Source organism: Acomys minous, assembly GCF_964271855.1.
Source record: "Acomys minous genome assembly, chromosome: 14".
Classification (NCBI taxonomy): domain Eukaryota; kingdom Metazoa; phylum Chordata; class Mammalia; order Rodentia; family Muridae; genus Acomys; species Acomys minous.
Window position 1 is genome coordinate 84,970,609 of NC_140496.1, and position 20,767 is coordinate 84,991,375.

The window sequence follows — 20,767 nt, forward strand, 5'->3', positions numbered from 1 at the left end:
GGCAGACATGGTGTTTGCGATCTAGATAAGAGAGCCGCGAGTCTAGGCCAACCTGGTATAGAGTGCCTCTCCAGCCCCCTCCCCCACGTTGGGCTCCTCAACAGCAGCCAGGCAGCCTCTCAATAGCGACCTCTGCAGGCCACCCTGCCAGAACCTCACAGGGAAGACTTCAAAGAGAAAGATGGCTGTCAACTGTTCCTCTGTAGGCCCAGAAAACTTGAACTTCAGTTGTAGGTGTGGATAGAGTATTTCTTTATAAAAGGGGCCAGTGATGTGTCCCAGCGAGGGAAAGGCCCTGTCAAGCCTGCCAGGGAAGAGCGATCACAGAACCAAAGCTGGCGCTTTTGCAGCCGGGTCACACTGCCTCTAGAAGTAACGCAGCTTATGAACAAAGAGGTCTCGCTTTCAAGTATATTTTAGTAATGTGTCACAGCACGGTGCTGTTGAAAGAGCCACCTGATCCGAAGCCCACATGGCTGAGATGTGGCAGAGGCAGAGCAAGTGGCTTCCTACAGACTTCCTACAGTCACCCCACTGGCTGAGCAGCCCTCCTCTGCTCCCCAGCAGCGGCATTGTCACAGCCCAACAATGCGCCTTTGGCCCGAACACATGGGCCCAATGGCTGGCACTGACACAGTCCCTCAGAAGTGCCACTGTCCTCAGTTCTGAGTCAGAGTTATTGTTTCGAGCTCAGGGAATGACGCTTATGTCCAGATACGAGACAACAATATTTGCTATGCACTTGTTGTCAGTACTGTGGGTCATCGTGATGACAAAGGTTCTCTGCAATGGTTTTCTTTTTCCAGGCTCTAACCCTCAACCCTGCGAATTGCTTTTTACCCTCAGCTCAAATGCCCCAAAATGTCTGCCTCATCACCAGACAACACATACTAAGCAAAGGAACCGTTCTCCCACTCAAAGCCACTCTCACCCCCACATTGGCTAGAGCTGGTCACATGTCTACCCCACCCATGAAGTTTCCCAGAACTTATCAAAACCATTGTGCTAAATAGTTAACAGTTGAAATGTTAAGTTTAATTATTAATGAATAAAAATTAGTAATAAATTACAGAGACTTCCAACATGGGGAAGATTATTTTGCCTCTGCTCTATTCATAGTCCGTCTGGGGGCCAGTACAGTAAAGAAATATCTCTGGGCCACATGGGTTTGGGGTATGTATGATGGGTTGGTACGATGAGGAAGATTGGGACATATAAACTGTATGTTCCAAGATCTAGCCAGCCTGTTTAGAAGGGCATCACACCTGTTTGCTTGCTTTAGACTCAGCAAAAGTCATTAATCATTCCTCTACTGGCATGTGACTCTATCAGAGATAACTGACGTAGTATGCTGTACCAGCAGTCGCAATGACTACTTGCTCTTTTGAGCCACAAAGGTAACTTACTTCCGCACAGAATGTTAAAGAAACAAAATCAACTGAAAACCAGATCCACATATTGTATTTACCTAGGGCCTTGGCCTCCAGTAATAGAAACTTTCCAAATGGCTTATGCAATTAAGATGTATTTCCCAAACGCAGGAAGTCTTAAGCCAGGGTAATTGGAACATGATTTCATTCACCGCCTCAGCCACATCCAAACCGACTGTTTTGCTATCCTGGGTTGACTTTGCCCTCATCGTGGCAAAATGCCTGCTGTATTTTCAAACAATGCCTAGTAGAGAGCAAAGATACCGTTCCCGACCCATCACATTGGCTAGAACTGGCCACATGTACCCCTAACAAATCTCTACTAAGAAAAATGGGGGGGGGCAGTGCTAAAGCTGGTTTAGATACTCAAAATTGCTCCTAAAGTATAGATAAGGTGTTTGATTTTCTTAAAAGAATAAGGTATTGGGACACTCTGAACAAAGGCTGACTGTCTTACCAGCCAGCCAGCCAGCCACTGGATGACACATCTGTGTTTCTGATACCTTCCAAAGGAATAGAGTATCCAATATATTAAACCTTAATTTGGAGAAGTTGGAACCTTTTAAATTAAAGTTGAACCATCACCTAAGGAAGTAAGGGGGGAGGGGAGAGGGAATCAAGCTAAGAATGAAAATTTCCATTATCCTACGTGACCAGTAAAACCTAGTAAACAGCCCTGTACACTAGGGCTATATATTGACTGTGTGTGTGTGTGTGTGTGTGTGTGTGTGTGTGTGTGTGTGTGTTTGTGTAATAATCTCCATCAGGACATCAGGAGGATACCTCTTTGAGATTTGAAAGGGACAATGAGCCAGCCTTGGAGTGAACACAGATAAGCTCCCAGAACAAAGAGTACTACTCACATGGTCCTGAGGCAGAGAGCATGAAATGCCAGCAGTCTGGCCCACTGAGCAGAACATCAGGAGGTGAAGATGGGCAATAAAGATGCCCTTTCAGAATCATGTACTTCCTTGGTGAGCAATAGGAAAGGGTTCTAGGAGCAGAGAGCCACCAAAGGACAAACTGCATCGGTAACCAAAAAGTGGCAATATGTATTGAAACGAGGGACACTAAACTAAGAGACGCTGCTTACAGTCATCAGAAAGCCGATATCATCTTACTAAGTCTCAGCAAAGTTAACTCTTAGTTCTATGTAGTGGACAAAGTTCATAGTCCAATTATCCTAGCGGAATGCCTTGTTCTGGGACAACGCTAACACAGAAAAAGTGTCTCTATGTCTCCTTGGATAATTCCATTATCCAATCTGGTTGAAGATGCCACTCCATGCCACAGTAGCTCCTACTGGCTTCTGGAAGACTATGGTATCCCATGGAGGGACAAAGGGAAGGCTGTCATATCTCTCCATGGGCCCAGCCAGCTCTCTGTGCGTAGAGACTAGATTCCATATACTGGGACACATACACAAGGGCATCCCCTTGCTCCAGTTACTAAGTCCGTTCATGTCTTCCAGTTACAGTACTACCTCAATATGTTCCAAAATGCTCCTGTTCCTTTATCAGGCCCAAGTTAAAAAGGGTTTTTGTTTGTTTCATTTATATTGTTTATATTGTTAGTAAGATGTTCTCCCCTCCCTTTCTGGCATTTTGAACATTTGTGACTATGTAGAGGCAAAGATATCGAAGAATCGTGTTGGTAGTTTGTGTACACCCTTGGGTGACTACTTCTAGGGTGGACGGAGTCCATAGTACGGCTGGTGGTTGAGCTAAGCCTAGAAGGCACCACTTCTGATGTGATGAGAAAGATGAGCAAAGAGCAGAAATAGATGGCCAGGCCCAGCAGTTTGGATCCTACCACAGGAGCCAAGGCATCTGGTCCAGATGCGGAGACAGAGTTAGCTTAAAGAGACTCATAGACATTCAAGGATCATCAGAGCCAGTGGGGCTTGGAAAGTGACTGGATGCAGACAGAACTGAGGTAACGCCAAGGACACACAGCTCTTCTGTCTCCTGTCTATGAAATAGTTCCTCAGCGGAAAGCGGTCCACATGAGATCCTGCTGAGGACTGAGCCTTCTTTTCCATGACCTCATTCGGGAACGCTGATGAGGAGCAAACGGTCTTCAAAGCCAAGTACCAGGAGTTGGGTTAGCTCCTTTACAAGGGTGTAAGAGACCTAGGTACCAGAACCTTCCAGAACAGGCTACCAGCTGGGGGCCAGGTGTTCAAATGAATGAGACCACGGGGGAGCGGGGGGGGGGGGGGGGGGGGAGGAGCATTTCACACTCAGACCGTGACAAAAGGTTAATGTCATAAGTGAAATCACGTCCCTAACTGTTGTTTCTTTTCTCTGTTCCTTCCGGAAGTATATTCGGTGCTCTTCGAACTGGTGCTTACATGGTGTACATTTTGATGACCAAAGGCCTGAAGCAGTCAGTATGTGACCAGAGTTTTTACAATGGACCTGTCAGCAAATTCTGGGCCTATGCATTTGTGCTCAGCAAAGCACCCGAACTAGGTGAGTGTCTTTCCCTCTCCCCAACCCCCCAACCCCCCCACTCCCCCACTTACCACCAGCCCCCACTATCCCATCCCCCCACCCCCCACCCACCCCCACCGTTGCAGCTTCACACACACACACAGGGCTTATAAAGAAGGAACCAAAGACACACCCAGTGTGTAGGTCTGTCCTTGCTGGTTGCTGAAAAGCTAGAATGTATGGATTTGAAGAATTTGATTCTTTGCCACTCCTTTGCTCTCTCCCTTTTTAAGTAACTGTACATTCTGGATATTGACAGAAAAGCGAGTTTTCAAATGCCCATTTCCGAGCAGTACTAAAAATAAGCCACTCTCTGGGAATATATATGATAACACACAGCCTCTTTTCCGAGGCCCATTAACAGCTGAGCTGATACTAAAGTCGGGGGCGGGGGGAATGAGCAGCACATCAGTTTTCAAGTCACAGAGATAAGCAGGGCTTCATCTCTGGAGTTCCGGATTCGGGTTGGGAAATTAAGCTTTGCTTGTGGGGTTCGTGTTCTCATTAGCAGATGCTAACTGTTGAGTGCTGCTGTTTGATTTTACTCATCCCTGAGTGTGGCCCCGGGGAAAGTGAACGTAGGGCACCTGCTGGGAATTCGTGAGCATTCTTGCTCTGTTTACAGATCCCCTCTTCGCCATTTGATGGACTGGAAAGTCAGGGTGACATGGGTTACAGAAGCATTGACCAGTGACAAGGGCTTAGTCCGGGCACAGGTCTCTGGGGACGTGTCCTTACTGCCACAGTAAGGGATCCACTGGTGAGAGTGGAACTCTGAGTGAACCCATGGCTCACAAAGTGGCATATATTCCTGAGGAAGACAGGTCACTCTTCTCTCTGGGAGACTTCATATTTATAACCCAGGATTAATAATTATGGCTTTAGTACAAATATCTGAGTGGTGGAATTAAGGGACGCGAGTTGCTCTTAAAAGTATGGCCTAATAGATGCTTACTATTAGGCTTATAATTATTACAGCGGTGTTATTTAACCCATTTAAGCCATTTGCCACAATGTGCTGGAAGTCTGCCACTCCTAAGGAAGACTAAGAAAGCTCTATCTAAAAACCTTTCCTATGAGGGTCAGAATTTAAACACAGGTCTCTACATGATCCAGAGTGAATACATAAACAAACAGTGGTGTGTGTACACACGGTAGGCACATATACATGGAGTCCCATGAACACAAATTCATAATAAAATGCATTGCTATGGACTCAGTCAGCCAATGAACTTGTATAAGCACCTACCATTAGAATGCAAAGCTACTTTATGCAGGATTTTACAATATGAAAACTACAGATCAGGAAATGTTGTGTGACTGTGGGCTGGTGTGTGGCATATACATGGCATGAAATCCATTTGGAGGTTGGAGGACAACCTTGGAGGCTGAGTCCTTACCTTTCACCATTTAAGATAAGGTCTCTGGGGGAGTGTTGACACATGTCTTTAATCCCAGCACTCAGGAAGTGGAGACAGGGTTGGAGGTGAGCCTGGTCTACAGAGTAAGTTCCAGGGCAGTCAAGGCTACACAGTGTAGCTCTGTCTCCAGAAACCAAAGACCAAACCAAAAACCAAAAAAACAAAAAATGAAAACAAAACAAAAAGACCAAGCAAACAAAAGAAGAGGGGAAAATAAGGTCTCTTGTTCAGCTAGTGTGCACACCATGCTAGTTTCCCCCAAGCTTGTTTCCCCCTCTTTCCTTTGACAATCGCTCTACATCCTGCTTTTTTTTTTTTTTAATGAGTTCTGAGGATGCACACAGGTCCTCTTGCTTGTTGAAGTGTTCACCTTGACTAACACAGAGACGCTGCAAGATGCTGACAGTGCTCCAGTGACGCTAGTGTGGTGACATATGCGTCATATGGTTTCAGCTCCTTCATGGAAGTATTTTAAGACCTGACTACATTTCCTAATTTAAAAATATGGAACAGTGACCTCCAAATACTCCACAGCTTGTGTAACAATGGCCCTGTCTGCTGAGTGTCACAAGTCTGAAAATCCAAAAAGTTGTCCCCAAAACAGCAGCATGTTTGCAAATTAAGTTTTCTTATCTTTAGATTCTACCTTCAGCCTTTCTATAGTCTAAGACATATGGAATCCTTTATGACTACAAAAGAGAAAGATGTGTACACACACACACATATATGTGTACACACATACACACACAAATATATATGTGCACACATGTACACACACAAATATATATGTGTGCACACGGCACACACAAATATATATGTGTATACACATACACGAATCCTCCCCAAAGCACACACTTTTAGTTTTCACCACCTTTTCCTCCCACCCCACCCCCCCAGCACTGTGGTGAGACCATCATGCCATCCATTTCTGGAATGCGTGTATCTCCCTCAGCTGCACCTGACCTCACTCACCACTCTTAATAATGGCAATAAGTGCTCTCTGTCTCTGAGGAAATGGTGAGCTCCTCTCAGTGTATTTAAAGGACTCTGCTCCACCAGAACAAGTGCAAGCAAGAGAGCCGCCCCTCTACTCTTTGTGCCAAATTGCAGCGCCTACAGTTTGAATTCTGTTAGAACCTGCTGAGATTTGCTTTTGTTGCCACTTGGAAACATCTGCTCTGAGTCAAGGCCCTTGCTCAGCCGAGCTTGTCATTGTTTTGAAGGCCTCACTCAGCGGCACTCCGACTCACGCCGCCAAGAGAAGCTCAGCCATCAGCAACAAGCCACATACAGAGTTAGAGCAACACGTCTCTCGGTGGCCGTGATTGCCCCAGCAGGAGAATTGCTACACAGAGATCTCGGGTACAAGATACACCATGTCTTGTCTGCTAGTAGTCTCTTGGCTGGGAGTACCTGGGCCAGGGGTTGTGTAGGGGTCAGCGTAAACAGGAAGCTATGAGTCGGAGGGTAACAGAATGACAAAGCAGACACCTTCAAGAGATTAAAACCCTGGGCTCATACTTGGCCAACAGAAATTCCACAATACCAAGGGACATTTGCTCAAGAAAGATTGGCCGGGGCATGGTGGCGCATGCCTTTAATCCCAGCACTCAGGAGGCAAAGGCAGGTGCGCATTGCTGTGAGTTCGAGGCCAACCTGGTCTACAAAGTGAGTCTAGGACAGCCAAGACAACATGGAGAAACCCTGTCTCGAAACTGCCCCCCCCCCAAAAAAAAGATTGGCTGGCCCCCATCAAGCCCATCACGGTCCTTGGGGTGGCATGCGTTTCTTAGTTCCTCTATAGCTTCTGCCATACCTAAAATTTCCCAGATTTGGCCTGCCTCAGGGAAATGGGCCATTTGATCAGAAGACATAGGTATACAACTCATGGCAACAGCAAAAGCCACGGAGATTGTGGCTGGCCCTTCGGCAACCCTGCCATGGAATGTATATATGATGGGAAGCCACCATTGCCGGGGACAGTAAGTTTAATGTAGCTTTGAGTAGAGCTGCTCATAACCATCTGTATCGTCCAGTGTTCTGAACAGGAGTTCTGAAAAGGACTCGGATGTAAATTCAGATGGATTATGTTTTCAGGATTTCCTGACAGATTGTTCCGCATTTCTTACATTCCTCTCAAAGTAACTGGGCCTACTGAGACACTCCAGCATACACCTGCCCCACCCCCCCACCCTACCCACCCCCCCCCGACCCCGCCACCCCCCACGGACAGGAGAAAGCACAGAGTCCTTCAGTGCTGCAGCCTTGCTTCTGTTCCCACCCTGTCTCGTTAAGCAAGCAGTTCATCGTGCCAGAGCGATATGATCGAATGATATCTAAGCAGTGAGGCAGGATGATGTGCTTACGTATGGCAAACTGCTTTTCTTACAATTGGGCATTATGTCGGTTGACGTTTTTAATGAATGTTAAGAGACTCACTAAAAACCATCTTGGTTAGGACTGACTAAATTTGTTTTGAATTCCTTAGACTTCCACCTTCTTTCCACTATTAACAAAGGCAGTCCAGAGAAGGAAGGGAGGCCCTTGGCAGTGTAGTTTTATATCAAGTAGAATTTGGCCCATTGCCTTCTGTCATTTCTACCCATCTGACATTTCCAGGCGTAATAAGAACCAGTGTCTCACAGGAGAGAAGAGGATTGCAATGGAAATTTTATATAATAGGCTTAGAAATGTAACCACTGGCAACTTTGCTTTCTGCTTTAAAAAAAAAAAATGAAGTAATTATGTTTGATAACCCAGTAGGGATCCCAGGGCCCCCCATTACGTGGCCCTGCCTGTACCAAGAACCCTAGGCCATCCACCAAGTATGAGGAGGAAGACTTGGGTGTGTGCTGCCGCCATTTGTCTGCAATGCAATCTCAGAGCATTTTGCTGGCCATTCGAGTTTGCACTTCAGGCTGCCTCCTGGCCGTGCTTGCTCTGAGACCTGTCACCCGTCCCCTACTGCTCATACTCAGCCATACTCTTACATATATGGTTGAGTCTGGTTGGTAATGTCCATTTCAGATCACAACAACTTTCTATTGACTATCTTGAAAAAGCAGCCAGGATGGCCCTCCAACCCTTACGGAGGCAGCTGCCGTCCACACTCACTCACATCCCTTTGTTTCCTCTCCTTGTCTTCTAGGAGATACGATATTCATCATACTGAGGAAGCAGAAGCTGATCTTCCTGCACTGGTACCACCACATCACTGTGCTCCTGTACTCTTGGTACTCCTACAAAGACATGGTGGCCGGGGGTGGTTGGTTCATGACTATGAACTATGGCGTGCATGCCGTCATGTACTCTTACTATGCCTTGCGGGCTGCGGGTTTCCGAGTCTCCCGGAAGTTTGCCATGTTCATCACCTTGTCCCAGATCACTCAGATGCTGATGGGCTGTGTCATTAACTACCTGGTCTTCAAGTGGATGCAGCACGACCATGGCCAGTGCCACTCCCACTTTCAGAACATCTTCTGGTCCTCGCTCATGTACCTCAGCTACCTTGTGCTCTTCTGCCATTTCTTCTTTGAGGCCTATATCGGCAAAGTGAAGAAGACGACGAAGGCTGAATAGTCTCACGCGCTGAGGAGGAAGACATAGCTCAGGGGCATCACGAAAAATAACAGACAAAAGAAAATGGCACAAGGAATCACAAATGGTGCAGCTAAAACAAAACAAAACATACGTTATGAGCAGACTCACAACCCAAGGCAGCTTGGGGGTGATGATTAGGTTGACTTAACCCAGTAAGTTTATGATCCTTTCCGGGTGAGGACTCACTGAGCGCATCTCCATCTCGCAGCAGCGTTGCTGGGGGACCCTTCCCTCTTACCCGTCAACTCTAGAACACGCTCCACCCAAAGGGAGCAACAAGTAGAGAGATTAGTGGAAAGCAAGCAAAACACTACAGGACGAGAGGGGGAAATCTATTCAGAGCTCTTTTTCTCGAGGATAAAGGAGTTTCCTTTACACGCACGCACGCGCGCGCGCGCGCACACACACACACACACACACACACACACACACACACACACACACACACACACACACAGTCCTTTCTATCTGTTCAACATATAACCAGAGCTGGTAGAAAAGATAAACATGGAAGAGACACAGGGTTTATATCTAGAATGACAATGCTTTTGAAAAAAACAAAAACAAAAAACTCAAGGCCTTTTAAAGAAAGGTTAGCTTGTAACCCCTTGGCAAAAGATGTCTTAACTATTTTTACTGCAACTGAAATGAAAAGGATAGGTATTTTCCCCTTCACGACACAGCCTCAGGCCAGTACATTTGCTACAACCAAAATGGACAACACTTCCCCGTGACACACTCTGGGAGAATGGAAACCATGCAGCCCACATCCCCCCCCCACCCCCAAAATAAAGTGGCCCCACCACGGCAGACCCTGTAGTTGAAGCCTCACGTTGATTGACAACCGTTAACTTCTGCGCTTCCCTGAGATGTGATGCATCCTTTGTTCAGTTGCCCCGGACTGTAGGACAGAAGAGTAGATGCAGAATTGAAGTGACAGAAGCTCAACCGGGTGACTTGAAAATGGTATCTTGTACTGTCCGTGGCAAAACTCAGCCTGTCACCACCGGAGCTGGAAAAGGAGGAAGGACTGTGACAAGAGACCAGAGCTGGACAGTGTGTTCATGTCTCCTTCCTGTTTGACTTCACACATACTCCTGGATCTCTAAATAAGGCCCTGTGACACAGTCTGTGTTTTCTATATTTTTTGTGACTTTCAAAATCAGATCTGGGGCTCTGCCTCATTTGAGGTAAACACTGTGTTTCTGCATCTGCTCACTAAGCAATGCAGAGGCGTGTGAAGTGCCCTCTGCTGGCCAAGTGAGAAACTACAACAAACACACTTCATAATAGGTTGAAAATAGTTGACCACAAAGGGCCTGCATAGATTAAACCCTAACTTTTACGTGCTGTCAGAACACCTGTCATACATTTGACCAAATCAGAACAGAACCTCTCTGCTTCAAGTAAGCTTCATAAATTTTTAAAGTGACTTTCACTTGGGAACTCAGAAAGTCAATGTATTAAGAGCCATATTCTTTAAAAAAAAAAAAATAGAAAGAAAGAAAAAAGCTAGACAATGTTATCTGTAATATTTCAGTCCTCTACAAGCCAAATAAATGTGTCGATGTTCCTAATATTTCAAAGACGCAATTATGTAAAGTTGTTCAATGTGATATAATAGTATTCTAATTGGTTAAGTAGCTTAATGATTAGGCAAACTAGAAGAAACAATTAGAGGCTACTACACTGCGTAGATACACACACATAACCACATACACACAGAAGTGTGAGGTACTAATGAATAGCAACACAATTTTTGGCTAGCAGAAACTATCACTTACCTTCCTTTACTTGAGCGTGTACAGTAAAAGGGATTTCTTTCTCAAATTATTTTTATATTATTTTAGCTTTAACTGTGCTGCCATTTGTGAAACAGCCACTCAGCCTTTCTGTGAGAGAAGGCATGGGTGTTTTCAGTGGCTTCCTTATGTGTGGAATTGGAAGAGCATAAAATTTGATTCCATTCTGTATGAATGGGTCAAACAGTGAACAGAGGGTCCATGCAGATCCAGTCATGACTGAAAGACCAGGGAAGGGAGCCAAGCAGGGGCTGGGGTATCCGTGGCATCCATATTAACACTGTGTGGTGCCTGATGAGTCACACACAATCGGAAGGATGAACTGTTGGGGCGGAAGTTGACTGGTGCGGAAAGTACAGGGCCACTTCGTTGAGTGTTGCGTTTTGTAAATGCACAGTAGTGTACAGTCAGCAGCCCTCCCCTTGCCTTATAGAGGAAAGTGAGAAAAATAATGAGAACAGACAAAGAGGCCACCTATCAGTTGACTTGAATCCAATCAAAAGGCCAAGCTGAGGTTCATCACGTTGAATCGGTTTAATTCAGATATTTATCATAGAATACAGGTTACACTATGGAAATAAGCATAAACTTTAAAAAGACTAAGCTATGCTTCCAAAGCACTTTAACATTCGCTTCATGCCGTGTTCACTTGTAAAATAACTTAAGACTATTCATTTGCAGGATGAATAACTAATAAATAGTTCCTAAACCAGCTAACTATAGCTTATAGGCATTTCCAGTGTTCATCATGGGAAGAAAAAGTCACATTTTTAAAACGAAACAAAACAGAATTCTGACATAGGCTCAGCACACTGTTTTCAATGCATTAGCTTAGCTGCTCTAATTATATTGAGATACGAGGCTGGACCACTGGCCTATGACACATCTGAAACCTGCCAGAGAACCGACTGCCACATGGATACTACTGCTATCAGTGAACATTCCGGGCGAGCAAGTTTTTGTAGCTGCCCCACTATGCTGCAATAGATTATCTTTCTATTGACGATTTCTCACTGCATTCCAATCCCAGTGTGGTGAAAACTTTATTCCTGGGTTGACTGAAAACAAAGCCGTGGTTTTCATATAACTGCACTTTCGTTCACTAGGTCTGAGCAGCAACTCAACTGTGTGAGTTTGCAATGAAATTCTAGTGAGAAACACTCCATGCACACAGTAGGAGATTTTTATCTGGACCTTCTAAGTGTCACTTATGAGACAAGAACAACTATTATTCTTATTTATTTATTGTATTTATAGCCAATGCCAGGCCAAAGTATTGCATTTAAATCACAGTTCAAGGTATTTCAGGCAGCCCCACCCCCCCACCCCCATATTTCTCATCTGTCTGTACTATAGAAGTTTGAGACTGAGGGAAAATGCAGATGCATTGCTTCAGGAGAAAGCAGGCTTGTTATGTCTCCAGCAGTCTTCGTTTATGAAACCTATTGGTCCACCTATTAACATAGTTCAGGCAGAAGCTTCATATAGGCGGACTATCAACAGAAGCCTAGGAGGGCACTTCCAGCAGAAAGGCCTACAGATTATTTTGTTGTTGTTTGTTTTAGGCCAATTACATCTTCATGATAAGAAAAATGCTCCTCTCACCTTAGAGTTCCAAAGCACCATTACACTGGGGTAGAATGTTCCAGAAGGCTGGCTATATTCCCCAAACTGCTCAGTCACTTGGGTGTGTCTGGTCGCTATCCTGCTAGGAGCCTGCCAGATACTGACAAGTCGGCCCTAGCACATTCAGAGAGCCTTCTCCCGACAGGTGTGATGGTCCTTTGACTACTGGGTCGCATCAAGGTCAAGAGAGATCTTAGAGAAAGGAGAAGGCCAAGTAGACTTCTCAACCCCTGGAGTTGCAAGCTTTGAGTTGCATGCGCAGGACCCATGTCTGGACATGCTTCCCTGCAAAAAGTGTCAGTTCTGGAGAGCGGCAGTTGTGTGAGAATGTCATGATGCTAGATCAAGGCATTTCTTCAAATGCACATTTTCCCAGTCTTTGTTTGGATAGTAAATATGTTCTTCTCAGTTTGGGACAGTAGAGTGTGTGGTCCTGTCAGTCGTTGTCTTCTACAGCTTAACTTCCTGTCCCTGTTCTTCTGTACAGCACCCGTTTCCTGGTGACTGACATCCCTGCCATCAGAAAGGGATTTGGGTGACCATTCGCAGCATATGACCTGTCACTTCTGCATATTAAAGTGGCACCTGATAAAGCAAGGATGCCCTGTTTTGTTTGAACACTCAATATGAAGCTCTGCATTCTAGTTGGCCATTGAGCCAACGTCCTCTGTACGTGATAGAGACATGGAACTGTGCAGAATTCTCAGTGCCTGTTGTGACAGACTATACTTAAACACATTTTTGAGCCATATAGCAGAATCCAGAGGTGAAAAGTTTAAGTGCGCCTGCTTGGCATCACGGAATACTCAAAAGCCTGTTGTATAATCCGAACTCTCCTCAAACTCAGATACTTTGAAAAGTCAGGATTCAGAGTGATGGATGCCCAGGCATCTTTTTTTTTTTCCCCCTGCAAACATTTCCTGGTGCGTGCAGAGGGAGCCATCTGGGTGGTTTGGGAGAATCTTGGAAACAACTTTTATTGCAGGTCAGACAAAGCCAAATTCACATATTTCTATGTCACTCAGCAGAACTCCACACACCCACCCATAAAACAACTGCATTATAGTCAGGTTCCCCTGGAGTAGCTTGCTGATTGATCCCTCAGGCCACAGTACAACCAAATTTGCAATGCTGATAGGCCACACCAGAAAGGACCCCACTCACTGGCATTAGATGACATTGTTTCCCCAATGCCTGGTGGCACTTGAGTTTTTTGTTTTTTGTTTTTTTTTCCTCCTGGTTGACAAAGATCAAGACGTAGCCTGATTGTGCCTCCTACTAGTGTGGATGTGTTTCAGTAAGTGTGGGTCTGAGCATGATCGGCCTGACTTTCTTACTGCTACCCTGAAAACGACTGGCGTTCTGCTTCCTAGGCCCTAAGCCCACATTCAGGGGGAAACTCACTATCAAGCCTCACAGGAAATCAGCAGTGTTGGAATTCATATTTTCAAGTGCTTATTTCATGACATTAAAAAATATTTTTGGTGTATTAAGATTTAAAATAAAGTCATCATAACTTTTGATTTAAAACTGGTTTCTGGTTTTTGTTGTTTTTGCTCTCTGGTCGAGAACAGTTCTAAAAGGACACTGTAGTCTAACCTGAATTCTCTGGAAAGCCATTATTTTATCCATGTGCCAATAGGATACAGGACTGTCTAAAATCACCCATGTGTCTCTTACAGCCCAAATATGTTGTGCAAGGACTCAGAACACATGAATGCCAATTCTAAAAGGTGCCCACCTCCTCCAGAAGGCTTTTTACCCTTACAACAGCCTACAGATGATGTGGTTCCCACACCTTGTCTCTTCATATTGCCTTAATGAGGCAGAGATGAAATAGGCTCACACTTAAAATCACTGGTGAAGATGGCGTGAAGATAGACTCCCCTCGCTGTAGCCTTTCCTTTGAAAAGCAGTTGCATATAAGTGAATAAAAAGCCGAGTATTGTGCACTGAGCTTATTCGTGTCTCAAAACTGTTTGGGGGCAAGATACGTTGGAGAATTAAAATGGGCAGCATGTCCTTAGTCACATCTTCAGAATGCCATTCGCATGCCAACTATTGCTGAGGCAGTCCAGACCCGCCACTCTTTGACCCTAAGACAGTCTAACCCCGAAGTTCGGCTGCTAGCCCACTGTTGAGTGCTTTGAGGTTCGGTGGTTTACTTCATCATCAGGGTTCTTTGGAACCTTGCTGTGAGGCTTATATGCTTAAAAGCAAAGAACTTGATGTTTGTGGAGGTTTTCTACAGCCAGATGCTGCTGCTCACCTAATCTCCGAATGTGTCATTAAGACAGAGCTTCTTAATTCCGCTTATCAACTGTTTGATGTATTATTGTTTTTTAAATTACATGTATTATCTGTCGGCCCGGCTAGCGATCAATCAAGACACAGACACTTGTTATATTTTAAAATAGCCTTAGTTAACCTGAGGCAGGGCAGATATCAGTCCTCTAAACTACCTCACATAGTGTGGCAGGCATGGGATCCCTGCCTCAATCCCATGCCATCTGTTTCCAATAACTTCTTTCAAGTTCCCTCCCATCCATAATCCCAAGTACCTGATAATATTCTTCATCTGGGCTGGTTTCTCCATCCACGCCAGCCATGTGCTTCTCCAGCTAACCCATGGCAGCCTTCCTCTCTTCACTTTAGGTCTCTCTCCTTCTCCTTGTGGTGGTCCTTCTTCCCAGAATTCCTCCCTCTCTAAGCCACATCTATCTCTTCCCTGCCCAGGTGAGATGGCTTTTTACTAGCAAAAGGTGGGTCAGACAGCAAGCAGTAATTAGCATCAAAATACATCAGATTATCCCAACAATGTATTTTCTTAATTCAGGGTTGATTGGGAGGAATCCATGATGTACAAAGTATTTTAATTAGTATTTTTTTAAAAAGGGGAGGGAGGAGTAAATATGAAGCCTAATATGAACTTATAGTTTCTGTTCTGGTGTGTCTTAAGAAACAGGCTTCAGGAATGAATCCACCAAGCCAAAAACTATACAAGCTTATCCTATCACTGCCTACCTATAGCTACCATAGGAGCTTGATACTTGGGCTTGGGTTTTGTTTCAGAACTTTTAATTTGGTATCTTAAGTCAGTGGTCACAGTGGACATCCGACATCAACGATCAGATCCGTGAAAATAACCAAAATGGCTCCCCAGGGGCCAGCTGGACCTGGTGTATCTCTGGGGCTTCACATACGTGTACTGGTGATTTCTGCCAGTGTCTGACACCAAATTGGCAGGCCCAGCTAAACACAGACCTGTCTGTCTGTGTGTGCATATGTACCCACATGTGTTTGCGTTCCACAAAACCCAACAGAATGCACAGAATTGCCAACTTTTCTTCTCTGTCTGTATTTCCTATTTGAATTGGATTGACCGTAAGTCTCTGCTGCTTCTCCATAAAGCAAAGGGCCGAACAGTCACAGACTACACCCTCCACAATGCCAGGACACCCACCTCTTCCTTAGTTGATCAGCTCAGGTACCTGTTAATATAACAAAAAGCTGCCTGATAGAGCCCTTTTGTATCTTTAAATGTTCCCTCCTCTTCCCACCCCCCAGGGTTTCTCTGTGTAGCCTTGGCTGCCCTGGACTCACTTTGTAGACCAGGCTGGCCTTGAACTCACAGCAATCCGTCTGCCTCTGCCTCCCCGAGCACTGGGATCACAGGTGCGCGCCACCACGCCCAGCTTAAGTGGCCCTTTGTTTTCTCTGCTCTTCACTATTTTTCATCTAATGATTGGAAGTGGGCACCTCTGGGAGGTTTGGTTTTTTTTCTTTGTTTGTTTGTTTTGTTTTTTTCTCCTTATGAATTTACAGAGCCCAGTTCTTTATGGAAGAGATCTTAATGTGACACCACCTTGAAATCTATGGGTTAAACCCATGTGGCTGCCTCCTCCTGACTCAGGCCTGCCTTCTCACAGTAAGATCCTGTCATCTCTGGTGTCTTCAGCTTCCCTGGGGTGGAAACGCTGTTCTCCACTCCGAGGTTTCACACACAGCTTCCTTTCTTATTGACTACACTAATTCCTTTCATACTAGAGGGGAAACTACCCACCCCACCGGGGGGGGGGGGGGGGGAAGGGGGGAGGGGGGCAGGGAGGGATTGCTGTGCTATGTTTTATTTATGAAAATTCTGGTGGGTGTTTGAGGCAGCCAACCTCTCTGTGAGGAGAAAGAAAACTTTGCCTGCACCCTCTGTGACTCCTAGTTACACACGAGTCGCTCTAAAAATATCAGCATTTTTGCAAAATGAGCACTTGGTCTCCAAGTGAGAAGCAATTCTGATTTCACCTGAGTTTGCAAATAATCAAATTGATAGGATATAAATTAATTGACTTTCCAAACTGACTTAAGCTGCCTTGCCAACTCCTATGTTCATTGGTATGTAACCTGACTGGGAGCCACTAGCCTCTGAGGGACATTATTTTTTTTTCCTTTTTCTGAACTGTGGTCCCACAGATACCACTGACATCTGCCAGGTCTCTTGCATCTCACTCTAGAAACCAGCAGGAGGGAAGAGAGCTAGCTGTCTTGGATGTTGAAACTAGATGTCTTCCCTCCAGTTCGTCTCAAACCCTTCACTGGATTTTCCCGTGGCCCTGGAAATCTCTCTACAGGACCAGGTTCAGCTATAGCCAGCTGGCAGCTGCATCTCTCCACCAGTCACATCTGTGATGGGATAAGATGGGCTTTCCCTGTGGTTAGATGGGTCTGTGAGAAAAAAACTCCTCCCTCTACTAAGGAGCTAAACACCAGGCCGGAAAACAGTAGAGTGTGTGGGGGGGGGGGGCGGGGAGGCAGTCTCTGTTCTGTTCTTCTGTGGGGGTCAAAGGTTTTCCTGACTAAAGATCACAGACCTAGTGTCTTCTTCCCTGTGTGGTGAGTGGACCCCTGGGATCATTATAGCAGCTCCCTAAACCTGCCCAGACATACCTCGTGAGACCCAGGGATGTGGACTCGTTTTTTAGAAGCCCCAGTTCTCCCTGCCAGGTTGCCTTTACCATAAGTACAGACATTTCTGAGACTGTGTGAAATCATCCACACTATCCAGCTGGATGAAAGAAAGAAAAATGCACATGCGGGCTCGCACATGCACACACATGCGCGCGCGCGCGCGCACACACACACACACACACACACACACACACACACCATGGAATGAAAACCTACTTAGTCACATACAAGTCCAGATTTTGCAGCAGGAATTGGTTGTTGTTGTTGTTTTTTTGTTGTTGTTTTTTGTTTTGTTTTGTTTTTTTATTAAAAGAGCAAGCACAATTGCCAAGCTTGTATTCATTCCTGACTCACAGCCTTCGCGTGTGCTCCTTTTCCCGTCTGGAGCATGCAGAGTAAGCTACCCTCATCTGTGGACCTTGTCCACTGCAGGAAACGCTGTTGGTTGTGTTGTCCCATTGGTTGTGTGTCCATTTTACCCCAGATTTCTAGGGACTGGAAGAGAACTAAGAATTTGCTAGAAGAAGATATATTAATATGTGGTTATTAATATAATACACGGCAGGGTAGATATCTAGCTTCTTCATACCCATACTTAGACAGGAAGAGAATCCTTGTGTTTTCCACTTATGCATTCATTCATTCATTTGTTCTTTGTGTGCATGCAGTGCGGGTGGAAGCTAAGGTCACTTCCTGATCAGTCGTCCACCTCATTTTTTGAGACAAGATGTCTCACTGGCTGAGGCCAGTGAGCCTCCGGGGTCCACCACACCCAGCTTATTTTACATGGGTGCCAGGAATCAGCCTCATGTCCCCCTGATCGCATGGAAAGCACCACCCTAACTTAGCCCCGCAATGCTCACTTCTAACCAGCAGAGCTGTGTCCTGGACCTCTGTATATGAGCATCTTCCTATTCCACTACAAATGTTGCCGTTTCCTGTGGTGCAGTGTCTGGGGGTAGGAAGCATCTTCTTTCAGGCTTGAGGGCATAGGTGCTGGGCCTTGGTTTCCTCATTCACACAAAGGAGATGATGATGGTACTGACTGGGCACCTGTTGAGAGGGCTGACATAGATGATACTTACAAAGCCCTTAGCATCATTGTTGGTACCTGGCAACCACGGGATGAACGCTAGTCAGTATTGTCCACTGTTGCTCCTTTCTCTTCTCCAGCTGTTGCAGCTTACTCCAGCGATTCTCTAAACAACTGTCAATAAAGTTTTCTACCCATTCTTTGTTCAACATAGGAGCTATAATCAAAACATCAAAATGTAGAGGATGAGATGTAGCTATCAATAAACAGATACATTTCAGTTATTATACCATGTTTCAATTTGGGTGGAGTAACACTTGGTTTCACAATCTTGTCGCAGTTTGGTTTTAAGGATTCACTCACATAAAATCAGCCAAGACCTTTAGGCGGGGAGGCTCCCCTGAATATTCAATACTGACTGATAGCTTTCTAACCTGCCCTAGGATGTCATTTTATTTATTTACTTGTCTATTTATCTATACTTATTTTCACTATAGGCTTACTTCTAGCATTAATATTGTGAGAATTTTTAAGGCAATAGAAAGTAACTTCTGTACTGTATAGCTTAAACATCAGTATGTCTGCATATTACAGTTTATAATCACCAGGCTGCTACACAAACTTCAACCCCTGAATTTAAGGTGGGTGGCCTTCCTCCAGTGTGGTTTTGATGGTCAAGTTTGTCAAGTACGTGTATCTTATCAGTGCTTGGGAGTCAAGGTGCAGGCTTGCTGGGAATTGAAGGCTAGACTGCAGTATCTAGTGAGAACCCTGGACTACATGGTGAGGTGCTCTCCCAAACAGACAGAAAGAGGGCAGGTGGAAGGAGGGAGACAGACAGACAGAGAGACCCAGACAGAAAGACATCTCTGTCCTACACAGGTATTTCTGCCAAAAGAGACTTGACTCAGGAACATAACCATCCTCCCTGAAGATTATTATATTCAAAACACCCCAGCCTGGATTTCTCATAGGATAACTTAATGTGTACTTGTCATCCAAAACTTGTGAGTGCACATTGTTCACTTAGAGGGAGGACCAAATGCACACCGTTCACTTAGCTTCCATTTAAAGCATCCGTAAGGAAACCATGGTAAGAAGGTTGCATTCGCTTACTTGTCCATTCAGAGTGAGTGGGCTGTTTCTGGACCTTTCTTTCGGCAGTGTATGGGAACTGTGGGGTTGTGTGAAGCTCATCTCTGTCAGGCAGACATCTCCTCCACGCCCTCCATGCACTTTCTACTTCTGCTTTATTTCACCAGCAAATCACACTGACTGCATTTCAGTTATAATAGCTGCCCTTCGGCCGCTGGTCAACGGAGTTCAGCCTAGTGCCCAGCCCCAAATTTATTTCAGGTCTTACTGAAATGGCTCACAGTCAAAATTGCATGGGCATTTTCAAAAGCAACGCGGCATTAGTTACTACATTTTTAAGTGCTCCGGATAGTTTGATGGGCAGGTAACTATACTGTATCAGCTGCCAACCAAGCCTTTTATCATGAGAGTTTTAGAAGAAGGAAGAGTGAAGAGGCAGTTGAGAGCAGTGCACTGAGTGGTCATGCTCCAATACCTAACTTTTCTACCCTATTTGTTTGAAGCAAACCTCCAGCACGACATTTCACTTCTAAGCACGTCACAAAGCACGCTCCTCTTGTTATATAACCATGCTGTGGGTATTATCCAATTTTGCAAACTTAATAGTAGTTTCTATCATGTAATAATCTCCTATCCATGTTTTGAAAGTCCATAATTGAGCCAGAGAGAAGGGCCACTGGGTAAAGCCATCTGCCAGCAAGCCTTACATTCGTAGTTTGATTCCCAGGACAGACTCATTGTGGAAGGCGAAAACTCTCAAAAGTTGTCCTCTGCTCTCCATACCAGCTGTGATGCAAGTACACACACACACACATACACACACACACACACACACACACACACACACACACACACACTCATGGAGAAAATGTTAAAATAAGTCTATGATTACTCCCAAGATGCCTGTCTGTCTCTTTGTTTGCTTGAGACAAGAGTCTTCTCCCTTTCTAGCTCTGGCTGGCCTTGAACTTATGACCCTATTGCCTCAGCCTCCTCAGTGCTGGAATGACATGTGTGCACCACCACATCCAGCTTCAAGATGATGCAGAGAGATTTTTTTCCCCCTTTCTCCCATGTGCAGAGATTTGTCCAAAAAAAAAAAAAAACAATAGCCTGTTACTATGAGAGTTCCATGTTCTGGGTTTTTCATTTAGCTAAGTTCTCTGTTTCCTGACACTGCCTATGAATAAAAGTTGGGTGGGATACATACATGGGACTCCTTATAAGAACCCTGTATGTGGTTCTCAGGAGTGTGGGCTGCTTCTAGCAGGAGGCAATCTGTGTCTGGATGCCCATCCTGGGA

At 45.2% G+C, this 20,767-nt stretch overlaps 1 protein-coding gene across 2 annotated transcripts in view; it reads left to right on the top strand.

Annotated features, from left to right (window-relative positions):
• Nucleotides 1-10,532, top strand: part of ELOVL6 (ELOVL fatty acid elongase 6) — a 103,405-nt gene extending 92,873 nt beyond the window's left edge. For both annotated transcript variants that reach the window (XM_084756841.1, XM_084756840.1), the window contains exons 4-5: nt 3,753-3,904; nt 8,495-10,532. In XM_084756841.1, the coding sequence (XP_084612967.1) occupies nt 3,753-3,904; nt 8,495-8,925 (583 nt within the window). In that variant the 3' untranslated portion in view covers nt 8,926-10,532. The remainder of the gene's footprint in view (nt 1-3,752; nt 3,905-8,494) is intronic.
• The last annotated feature ends 10,235 nt before the right edge of the window (nt 10,533-20,767 follow it).